This window comes from Convolutriloba macropyga, chromosome 14, assembly GCF_964194025.1.
Source record: "Convolutriloba macropyga chromosome 14, txConMacr16.3, whole genome shotgun sequence".
Classification (NCBI taxonomy): Eukaryota; Metazoa; Xenacoelomorpha; order Acoela; family Convolutidae; genus Convolutriloba; species Convolutriloba macropyga.
In genome coordinates, this window is record NC_134481.1 from 41,174,739 (window position 1) to 41,187,161 (window position 12,423).

The 12,423-nt window shown below is 35.5% G+C and overlaps 1 protein-coding gene across 1 annotated transcript in view; it reads left to right on the plus strand.

Moving 5' to 3' along the window:
* Nucleotides 1-8,932, plus strand: part of LOC142353443 (1-acyl-sn-glycerol-3-phosphate acyltransferase epsilon-like) — a 34,617-nt gene extending 25,685 nt beyond the window's left edge. The window contains exons 6-8 of the mRNA XM_075405685.1: nucleotides 3,948-4,115; nucleotides 6,018-6,141; nucleotides 8,590-8,932. Of these exons, the coding sequence (XP_075261800.1) occupies nucleotides 3,948-4,115; nucleotides 6,018-6,141; nucleotides 8,590-8,812 (515 nt within the window). The 3' untranslated portion in view covers nucleotides 8,813-8,932. The remainder of the gene's footprint in view (nucleotides 1-3,947; nucleotides 4,116-6,017; nucleotides 6,142-8,589) is intronic.
* The last annotated feature ends 3,491 nt before the right edge of the window (nucleotides 8,933-12,423 follow it).

A 12,423-nucleotide genomic window follows, 5' to 3' on the forward strand; every position in this document is an offset into this window, starting at 1 on the left:
AAAGAATTTTTGTCGAAGATTTTTGTTCAGCAAAAAGAACATTTTCCAAGGCCTCGTATTTGCCTGGATATTTACATTTGTCTGGATATTTTTGAACTCCTCGAAACAATATGGAGACGTTATTCATGCGTTATTTTGTCTTCAATTTTTTTTCGAAATTTGCAGAGTTCCAGAGTCCTGAGGTCTAAATGTTTGCGGTTATCTCCAAGGGCACTGGATGATAAACAAAACACTAGCTGTTTGAGTCCTCCAGCTCTTCTAGGGGCTTTGCAATTTATCATAAAATCGTTTGAATGTCGTTTTTTGCAAATAGCTGGCCCAAAGTGGTCATGCTGATCATTCAGAAAAAATTGACATTTTACAGGTTATCCCTTCCGCTTTCAATTTATTAGTTGATTCCTTTTTCGAAAGAGAGCTCGATAATCAGGCTATCGACTATTTCAAGTTAATGGAGGTGTAGAAAAACATATTTTAATACTGTCTCAGTATTTTCAAACGTGTGTAAAAATTTTTATTTGCAAAAAACATCAATACTAAAAGCCAGATGACTAAATTTTTGAGGGTGAGAAACCAGTCGAATAGAAATTTATTTCTGCCACTGTAATACTGGACGTCGAAAGTAAGTGAACACCACCCTCTATATGTGTACTAAGTGAAAACTTATTTTTTGGACTTCATATTACACCAACTTAAGGTCACTTCTAAGAAACTTGCTATCGTACCCCTACGCTGGTGGCCTCCTGGTGACTTAACACATATCCCAATGTTAAGATGAGCTCAGTGCAAGAGGATCGATGGTGTAAAGAGCTTTTTAAATGTAATTGGAGGATGCTGAAATGAGTTTTTTTTCTTGAAAAATAGAGGGTGCAAACTTACTTTTGACGTTTTTGTTGTTGTAGCTGTCGCACAGAGATGCAATTAACAGGTAATTTTTGGCGGGATGGAGGCTGTTATTGTTGTTCTTATCTGGTACCCTAGTTGCATTTGTCATTATAAAAATAGATTTGTTAGAATTAGTGTGACTGTCTATCCACAAATTGCTTGTGATGCGGCAAAATTTTTGCATCTACGCCATGGTGAATGACATGCGGTCCCGGTTTAGGGGGCCAGGAGGGGCATGGACAACATCGGGGGAAAGGGGCAAGGAAGGCGGAATATTCTGTACAGTGCGGTCGTGTTGGACTGATGGTCCTAAGTCCAGCCAATTTTTGCGGTCATCTCCGAGGGCAATGGCTGATAAATAAAACACTAGCTGTTTGAATCCTCCAGCTCCTCTAGCGGTTTTGCAATTTACCGCAAAATCGCGTGAAGGTCGTTTTTTTTTCAATTAGCTTGCGCAAAGAGGTCATCCTGCGCGTTCAGGAGAAAAAAGCTCGAAACTGACATTTTGCAGGTTATCTATCCCGCTTTCCACATATTAGTTAGATTTCTTCTTTTGAGAGAGCTTGATAACCACGCTATCAACTAATTCAAATTAATCGAGGTCTAGAAGAACAGCCAGTTGGCTACCTCTACTGGTCTCTCCCAATGGTCAATCATTTTCAGGTCCGTGGAGTTTAGCAGGGAACAGTATTCATGTCTCAGTTGTGCTAATTGGATACGTGCAATTCGTGGCAGCTTTTGATCTTTTGCTATCGTTGATTGAGATTTTTCTAGTTGCTTCCTGTCTTTGCTCAACTGAGTCTGGACCGTGTGTCAGTGGATAATTCTGAGCGCATTTTTGTATTCGTTGCGATTTAATTGCTCAAGCTGACCCTATAAGTATTATTTAGTGTCGGTCTCATTGGTCAAAAACTGGTGAATCTCTTGGAAATATTATGATTATGGTTGAACAGGTTGTTTTATGATCAGCACGGTGGCTCTGATAACTGCCTGATAGAAATCGCTCTGCTATAGTTTCTGCTCTAACGGGCAGCATTTCACCCTCATTGTGTAAGGTATTGATGTCGGACATTTTTACACAGCCTGTAATTGTGCGACAAGCAATGCTTTGTTGTATTTGCAGGTAGTTCCAGTTTATTGCTGATTGTGGAATTCCAGATGAGAGCACCGTATTTTATCCGACTTTATCCTTTTTTAATCGTAAATAAAATTTTCGATGGCGCTATTATTGTTGCTCACATATGTGTATCTCTTTGATCTTCAGTGCTCTCGAATGAAGTATTAAGTTGTTACTGTAGATTTCTGACTTTTCGACTGATATTTAGTAAGATTTGACGGTGGTTTGCCGCGAGAAGTCAAGGAAAAGCTCTCTGAAATCGGTTTGATTGCGTCCGCTCTAATTTTCAATAATCGTCCATGATTGCTCCGCATCATCAAAATATATGTATCGTCTATATTGTTTTGAAACAAAGTATAAAAACTAAAGTCATTTTAATTCTTCAATTGTTATGTAGCGAATGGCAAATGAAAAGAATTTGTGTCGAAGATTTTTGTTCAGCAAAAAGAACATTTTCCAAGGCCTCGTGTTTGCCTGGATAATTTATATTTGTGTGGATATTTTTTTAACTCCTCGAGACAATATGGACCAACATTTGTGCGTTATTTTGTCATCAAACTTTTTTTTCGCAATTTGTCTTTTTCCAGAGCCTGAAGGGCCAAATTTTTGCGGTCATCTCCGAGGGCAATGGATGATAAATAAAACACTAGCTGTTTGAATCCTCCAGCTCCTCTAGCGGTTTTGCAATTTACCGCAAAATCGCGTGAAGGTCGTTTTTTTTCAAATAGCTTGCGCAAAGAGGTCATCCTGCGCGTTCAGGAGAAAAAAGCTCAAAATTGACATTTTGCAGGTTATCTATCCCGCTTTCCACATATTAGTTAGATTTCTTCTTTTGAAAGAGCTTGATAACCACGCTATCAACTAATTCAAATTAATCGAGGTCTAGAAGAACAATTTTAATGCTTTCTCAATATTTTCAAAGGCGTGTATAAAAATACTTTTTTTTTGCAAAAAAAAACTCTAATACTAAAAGCCAGATGACAAAATTTTTGAGGGTGACAGACCAGTCGAATAGAAGTTTTCTTTATTCGCCCATTTACAGGTGAAAGTTGTAATTTTTGAAATTTTCATGAAACTCTTCATGATTTTCAATTCTTCAGAAAAGTTGTGACGGAAAATAGATTACAGAGTTATTATGTAACTAGCATTTATCAGAACATATAGTTGCCAGTTCTAATTTAAGGGTACAATATCCTATAAATTTTTTGTGGACAAAAATTTAAAAGTTTTAGTGGCGCATTTTGGGTTCATCCAGCTATGATTTTTTATAAAATGCGATAAATGGTTTCAATTGGACTCATTTTCGGTGTGGCATTTTTTCAAGTTTTTGCCACGAACTTAAAGTAAAGGGGCATTTTCTGCTCTGTTTTCTTTTAGGTAAATTGGAGAAATGTTACAAATTTGAAGCGAAAAAATAATATAATTCGTTATTTCTGCCACTTTAATACTGAACGTCGAAGGTAAGTGAACGCCCTATATATGTACTAAGTAAAAACTAATTTCTTGGACATCATATTAGACCAACCTAAGGTCACTTCTAAGAAAGATATACCGTCGTACCCCTACACTAGTGGCCTCTTTGTGACTTTGAGAACACATATCACGATATTAAGATAAACTCAGCGCAAGTTTCACAATTAAAAAAATTGTCCAGAAGTTGACTCATCTCTGAAATTTTTAACTCAATTGCATACTCAGTGAAGTTGAACAAACGGGAAGCCAGTCCATTTTGAGAAAACATTCATTTTATTGTGAAACCAGGACGGAGTTTATGAACGTTATACCGAGGGGAGGGGGTACAGAATGGATCCAGAATATGGTACCATTAAAATTCAAATCATTGTAGAAATATGGCACGTCACGTGCGCTTGGAGGTTTCAAATATTAGGCACCCACAAAGATCGATTGTAAAATGATATTGACTGTACTGTAATGTTTCGTGTTGTAGGCCTGCCTGTGTTGAAGCATCATTTGACTCCCAGAGTGAAAGCTGCCTACTTGAGTGTGAATGAATTGCGTAACTACGTCGATGCAGTATATGACGTCACAATTGCCTACGAGGAGAAATATCTCCCGGTCAACTTGGGCTTCAGAAGCTCAAAAATTAGCTTCACAAGTTAGTCCCATTAGTTTCAAATGATCTATCTCATAAAAAGTTTGTAGCGATTGTGAGTTCCGATTTGAATTTGAAGCTGGGATGTTGAATTTGCGGTGATCAGTAATTTAGAGCTAAGTATCCGCGGAAAAAAAAACAAAATGTGGAATGAAAGAATAGAATTTTTGGCCTCATTCTTAGAAAACTGTTTGTTTGTACTGTTGTAAATTCATTATTTTTTAGTGAATTGTGTGCATAATAAGTCAAATCAAATTCTGAATTGACTAGATTGCTCGATTTTTATTTGTTCGCTCAGATTTTGACAAAATTGAATTTCGCGAGTTTCTTCGAGCTTTTATATTTTAGGTTTTGTTTTTAATTAGATTTTACTCTAAAGTTTTATCAGTTTTTTCAAGAAAGTTTGTCTTCATTGTTACAGGAATACCCGTAGCAGCGAATTTTGATATTCTGTTTCAGTTAATAAATTTCTTAATTCAATAGAAATCAACAGTTGCGAAGATTAATGTAGATTCGAACAAACGAAGAAAATCGTAAGTATTTTCGTTTTCTCTGATTTCTTGGTTTGCATATTTTAATTTTTGTTTCAATTTTTCAATTAGCCCTATTTCGCAAAAAATCGGCAACATGTGGCTGTGTTAATACAGAGATCTTTTTCTTGCTATCGCAATTTGAGAATTTGTTTTTTAAAAATATATGACAATTTGTTTTTTAATATTAGTAGTACTTTTTTTCTGACAAATTTACACAAAAATCACTTCATAGTCAGTAGGAGCAGTTTAACTCAAGCAAAACAGTCGATATACAATATTGTGTACATATTGATGGTCAGCTGGATTGGAAAAATTTTGCGCCTCAAAGCTGTTCGTTTTCTTTGCAATTTTGTTTGTATTTTATGTCGATATGAACCAGGAGAAACAATTGCAACAAAAATAGAAAATATTTTACTGAAGACGGACAGTTACTTGAAGGAAAATCAACTCACTTTGAATGCTGATAAAACAGAACTAGTTTATTTTTCTACCAGGGACGAATTAGAACCAAAAGTTACTTTAAACGGAAATTTGATAAAATCTGCTGACAGTTGTCGTTATCTAGGAATACACCTTGACTCAAAATTGACTTTTGAAGCTCATCTAAATGTAGTTTTAAAAAAATGGCGGCCGCCATTCGCTCACTATATCTAGTAAGAAGCTATATACTTTTGGAAGTAAGGTTGCAAGTTTTCAAATCTTTAGTCCTGTCTCATTTGTCATTCAGTGGAGTTTATGTACAAACATTGTCAGCAAAAAATATACAGCGTATAAATCGACAGATTAATTGGGTCATAAAAGTGTGTTATATGCGTCGTAAATTCGATCATTGTCGTGATATCCTTCTCAAATCGCATGTCCTACCAGCTGAATTAATTATTTCAAAGTTTAGCATATTGAAACTCCACACAGACTTGAATCAGAGGATAGTATCAGAAACATTTAAAAAATGTGCAAACCGCCTACAGTTAAAACAGAACAAACGGACAAAACAGCTGATAATAAGAACGCAAAAGTATACTAAGCAGAGTAAAAGATCTTTGATTTTGAAGAGCATACAAAAATGGAATAAGTTACCCTCTAACGGAAGAGCGACGGAGAACAAAATTCTTTTCAAAAGAAATTTAACAGAGTTTTTGCAACGTCAGCATGAAAATTTTCCAATAGATAGACAGTTAGGATCATTCGAATTTCTTTGGTTTTCCCTTTTCAGTTTGCATCAGAATCAAAATTAACGTTGATTCGTCGCTGATGCTGCTACGACGTTTGAACAAAAATGAAATTTGTGAAGAAAAAGGGGGCCTCGTATGCATATTTGATCTACAGGTATATAAAGAAATTATTAGGTAGACCTCGTCGTGTTTATTATTAGACTTCGCCCTCGGCTTCTACCATCGAGTGCATGTGAAAGTGAACCGGATAGACATCAGGGATCCACCGTCAGACGAGCAGGAATTTCAAAAGTGGCTCCACGAACGATTCCAGCACAAAGACCAGTTAGTCACTCACCCTATTTCTGCTCATAATAGCTGTATAAGAACTGATAGTTTGGATCTTTTCCGTTTGTGCCCCCCCCCCCCTCCCCAGCTTGATGGGCGCATACTATTAGTTGCAACCACCACTACCCCCCCCCCCCCCAAAAAAAAGCACGGGCCATATTTGCTCATTACCATTTACTATGTAATGTCACGTGCTGTAACAGTGGTGGTGGGTGGAGGGGGGGGGGGCTCAAACTGAAAAGATCGATAGCTCATAAGAGCTCGCTAAATTGTCCAATGCCAAAATACTCTATATTGATTGATTAATAACCGAAAGCGATAGCGGCTATTATTGGGCACATCGTGGTCTTTACAATTCAAAGAATTGTATTGGGGCGCTGTCTTTTTTATTAGCCGCACAGCGATAGTTGAGGCTATTATTGGCCGTCTCTTGGTTTTTTATTTCGTCAAGATTTTTGTTACGACCATATGAAGTCACAATCACTTCAAATCTGCTTTTTCATTCGTTCATGCAATTTCAACTGAATTGCGTGTGTGAAGTCATTTTTCATTCTTATTAGAGCGAGTTTTTTGATCATTTGCGTGATTAAGTTTTTAGTCACGCTTGAGTTACCTCGCTCTCGAAAATGACTCCCTGACTTTGAAACTGACTTTTCTTCGCTTTAATTGAAAGAGATAAGGTCATTTAAGTGAGTATTGCTCTAAATGAAGGTTATTGGAGAGCAGCTAATAGAAGCAGCAATAACTTATACGGATTCGTTATAAAAATATAACATCTCAGATATTAACAAAATAGTGATTTCTCTGTGGTCTGTTTCTGTTACTATCTTTTTGAGACTGCAGATCTACGAATCAATTGCGGCAATTTTGTGGCAATCTGCCGGCTATGTTTTACAGATCTGTTCAGACAATGTCAGGATTTTTGTAGTCAAATTGGAGTAGTCATTTGGTCATGCCGAAACAGGAAGTGGAATGAAAAAGAGTGTTTTTGAGGCCTGGTTTCTTGCTCTAATTTTGAAGTAGAGAGAAAACGGTGTTTGAACAAAAATTTGCTTGATTGCTAGAGGTTTTTTGTTCACATGCAGCATTTTCACTTTTATTTTTTTTACTGTTTTTTCGATTTTTTGGATTGGATTTTTTTCTAAATGGATTTTTCAATCCATTCATAGACCATTATAGGCCTAGTTTTTCGCTGGAACCAAATTTCTCTTTCTCGCTAGTGGTTTTTGTTCACATGCGGCATTTTAACAATGATTTCGGTTTTGTTTTTTTTTTGAAATTTTTCCCGATTCACTCATTGTCCGTTCTTTGTCTAGTTTTTTGTTTAGTCAATAAAAATTTTTGAATTGTTCCTCAGGACTTGTCTTGCTATGTTTTTTACAATTCAAAGAATTTGAATTGTATTGGGTCGCTGTCTTTTAAGATCTGTTCACACATTTTCATGATTTTTTGAAGCCAAATTGGAATAGTTTTTTTGGTCACGCCGAAACAGAAAGTGGAGCGAAAGAGCGAGTGGTTTTGCGGCGTGAAATCTTAAAGTAGATCCAGAAAACGGTGTTTGAACAAAAATTCACTTTCTCGCTGGTGGTTTTTTTGGTCACATGCGGCAATTTCACTTTGGATTTTACTTTTTTGGATTGGATTTTTTCCCAATCCATTCATAGTTCATTCTAGCTCGTTCTTGTTGTTTGAACCAAGTTTTCAGTTCTTGCTGCTGGGTTTTTTGTTAACATGTGGCATTTTGACTTTGATTTTCTGTTTTTTATATTTTTTTATCTGATTTTTTTTTAGAAATGGTCTTCCAAATTCACTCAGTCCGTTCTAGCTCTAGTTTTTTGTTTAGTCAATGAAAATTCCTTGAATTGTACGTCAGGACTTGTCCTGCTATGTTTATTTATTTCGTCGTCTCCATCGATGATTCTTGCGACCTGACTTCTTGAAATTGACTTTTTCAATTTGTGACTTCTACTGCTTTGCAGTTAAAATTTTTGTGTGACGTCATTTGTTCGGCTTTTAGATCAGTTGCGTGACTTACCTCACTCGAAAAAATAACTTCTGAAATCACTTGATGAATTTTTAATTTTTAGTGTGCATCTAAGTAGTGTCAAAAGTATATAACCTAATTCTTGAATATTAGAGTCTTGTTTTTGATTTCGAATATTAATTTTGAAAAAGCTCTATTAAGGCTCTTTGCTTATGGAGTGTATGTGTCTCATAAAAATGACAGTCCAAATCTTACCTAAGAAGTCTAGCCGGCTATGTAATCCGTGAGCCGAAGTTTTTTGAAGCAAATGAAAATTTTATTATTATAACTATAAATTCGGATTTAGTGACGCCTTCTTGGATGCTTGGCTTTACAAAGTAGCATTAGCTTATTGCGGCCTAAAATTTGTTATTTGGCCAAGAACTTGTGCATCTTCTAAGAGACGTTTGAAATCGTTTCAGGGACTTAGAAAATTTCTATAGTGAAGACATGAACAAAGCACGCAGGTTCCCGGGCGAATCCTATTTGTGCCCTAAGTCGACATCGACCACCTTCAAAACCATCTGTTTCTGGGCTGCCGCATCAGCTGGACTAATGTTAACCCCACAGGGACTGTGGGTGTGGAAACGAAGCTGGGCTGCTGTCCTCTTGTTTGGCACCGTGTATGCTGCCTTGAAAAGATAACCATTGCAATTTGAAAGTCACTGAAAGTTGAAGAGCTAAATCATTGTTATTTATTTATTGTGTGCTTATTCTCTGCCAATTTGTACAATTTCTTAATGAAACGTTTAAAGATTTCGTAAATGAGCGTTTTTCAATTTGTAATTGAGTAAGGCTATGTGAGTCGTTTAAGACATTAGTGAGTCAAGGCAAATTTTCACCAACTAATACAATCAATTTTAAATGTGCGAGTATCTGATTGATAATGTTCGGACGAAGTTTGAACCAATTATTAATAGCCGCCCTCATCTTCTCAGCCGGGTATTACAGCGCTCCTATTTTTTACGTCTACAAGAGACTTTATAGTTTTCTGTTTTTTACGATTCGAAGGGGAGTAATGGAGACCTTTTTTAAATCGGATACTTTATTTTCAGAGGACATCTTTAGAAGTCAAATGCCGCACGTGAGAAGAAGTATTTACGTCAATCTACTCAACAAAAGTCAGGTAGAGAGAGAATTTTTGATCAAGCATCATTTTGAGAGCGAGAAAAGTAGGTGTAAAAAATTTTGCGCTAAGCGAGCAATGTTTTTGATCACATAGGGCTTTTTCAAAGCGGTTTTTTTTAGTTTTTGAACTTTTTCAGTCAAAGGTGATTGTGTCAATTATCTAAGGTAGTAATAGTACGTCTGGGATTGTTTTTTAACTATTGAAGCAAATATTAGACTTTCATATATAATTTTGAAAGTTTTTGTGATTATACCCTCTATTGGACACTTTTTAGCTGTGTACAGTGTTGGAATATGTTGACTTTTTGGCTGAGCTTAATTGTTTTGGTGGTTCTGTTTGTTAAAAAATGGGGTATTTTAAATAAATTTTGGCCCATTTTCACATTTTAAAATTTTTTGCCTTCTTTAAATTTAAGCTTAAAGCTTTTTCGCGATAATTTTTTTGTTCACTGTCTAATCTAGAGCTGTGATATATGTACTAAAATATTTTGCTACTGAGGTTGACACTTCAAGGTTAAACATGACCTTTTTTAATAAAAGAAGTTAACTAAATTTATAATTTTACCCGGTTTTTCGTCATTGTATACTTTTTGATTGTTGCTTAGCATTTTTCGACTGGACTTGGCTTGTTATGGCTGCGAAGCTGCAAGCTGAGCGGAGATATACTGCGGTGCTCTGTTTTTTTTTGTTTCGTCGTCTGACGCTCTTTCATAGCAAAGCTTAAAAAGTCAAATTTTCTGAATTACTTCTTCCTCTCTAACGGCATTTGCGCGCGCGACGTCAATTCTCATTCTCCTTAGCCGAAGTTTTAGCTCATTCTTGATTAAAAATTGATCATACGTCGCTTTCCTCAGTCGATGAAGTGACTTTTATAGCATTTTAATGCTTAAAGTTTAATTTGAATTAGTTTAACGTCAATAGAACTCATGTGTAATAAGGTTTAATAATGAAAAGTCTTCTGCGCAATGAATTTTAACAAGATTTATTAGTTTATCGCGGAATGGTTGTTACATACCTTAATGAGCGGCGTCGATATTTCTTTCAACTTATATCTGTATCTGTTTCTATCTTATTATACGGCACGCAAGGCTATTCCTTCGCAGCTATTCCGGCAATCTGTCGGCTATATTTCACTGCTCGGACAGTAGAATAATTAAAACTTTTCCCAGAATAATTTTCAGGAGGTAGCCTTTTAACTTTAAGGTATTTTTTCGCAAGTTTTTTTCTGATTTTTCCTTTTGTCCGGTTTTCTCTGTAGTGTTCTGTTGTTTTTGTAATCAGGTGGTAGTCATTTATTGAATGATGATTATATATATTGCAAGCTGTTTCGCTGATAGTGATTTCAGTACCGGAACTTCTGAAGAAATTTTATCAAATATTTTTCCAGATATCAATTTGGGCTTTTCTTGTGTTTTTTTCCTCTGCTAATTTTTCAAAATGAATAGTGAATAAATAGGCTCATTCCTTATTGCGAGTGGTTGGCTGGGGCCTCCGTGATTGTCTACCTCAAGTCAGTTCCGGAGTCTTTCTCTGTGTTTTTTTTACCGGAAGTACTATGTGTTTAAGCGCCGTTTTCACGTAGAAGTGATAACAAATTAAATTGTCGTGGGAACTGTTTTTGGTGAGTGAGATAGTATTATTGTTGATGCGTTGCCCTTGATGCAGGGCTTTTCGATTTCAGAAGTTTTTGGTCAGAATGGTGCATATAGTGAACAGTTCTAAGCCGTTTTTAGTGATTTGATGCTTTTTCCATGTTTGTAGTTAGGTTTTATAGCAAAATTTTTTTGATCGTAGCTGCACTAATAGATGGTGCTCTTCAATTGGTAAGAGTGCTTTTGGGAGCTCGGTGATGTATTTTGAGGAACTGGCTCTGAACTTTTTTGTTTGATTATAATAGCCGCCGTCAGCCTCTCAACGGTTATTTATTAGGCATTCTTCTCTTAAAATTCGCTTCACTTTTTGATCGTTTTTCGTTCTACATAAGTCCGGATATTTACGTTCAACCCTCGACGTACCTCTTTTACTGTTTATACTAAATGGATTTTAAATTCTCTCAAGCATTGTAGTGAAAATACGGTCATTATCAAAAGAGCAAAATCAAAAGAAAATGGATAAACCAATAAAGCCCGGTCATTAGATCATAATGCGTTAGGTTATCAAAGTCCATTAGAGTGAGCGCTGGCTGACATACGCATTAAACTTTATAGCTTTCAGTTTAGAAGCTGAACTAAGTATAGTTTTAGAATATAACTGAAACTGCAGACCGAATTAGAACACTTTTATAAACTTACGAAAAATTTCGGCCAATTTCTGTCTGTTTTTTCTATTTGTTTCAACCCGATGTGCGTCAACGACGGCTGTTTTCCGGAATTTTACTGTTTGTGTTTTAGTGTTTTTGATAATTTCTGTTTTCGTTTCTTTTTAGGAGTTTTTTTGTAATCGATGTATATGGTGGATGTTTTTTCAACAACCAGGTGTTCTTAACCTGGTTTTAAACCTAAAGTTTTTCCTGTATAAGGCTTTGAAAAAAATCAGTTTTTGGGTTTGCCATAATTTTCTTACATTTTTTGCTTTCGATCATTCTGATGTTTGGTTTTCGAATTTTGTTCTCAGTGTTTTGATTTGAGAGGAAGATAGTAAATTTATTGAACAATCAGTGTTTAGTAATGAAATCTATTTGTTATTTCGACTTACCTTTTTATTTTTTATTTCATATTTGTGTAGATGACTTTCTATATTTTATACAATGTATGAGATTCTAGTCTTTGGATTCACTGTTTTTTTTTAGTAATTATCACAGCAATTTCTAGCAATTATCTGTAGTGAAGTTCTGCCGTGATCTTTAATTGTTAGATTTATTTTTTTGCTTTTTAATTTAAGCCTTTCATGGATTTCTTTTGCAATTTTAAAATTTTTAGTGTTACTTATAACAACCTATTTGTGTCTAATATATGCCGCTCAAAGTATTGATGCCTATTTTTGAGATATTTGGAAGATTATTGTAATAAATGATGTTGTGCTTTTTATTTTTTTTATCTGCCTCTTTGCTTTTTTCCTGATAAATTCTGAATTTAAAAACACTGAGTTTATTTTCTCAAAAAATACCAGATAATGAGAGAACTAATGTC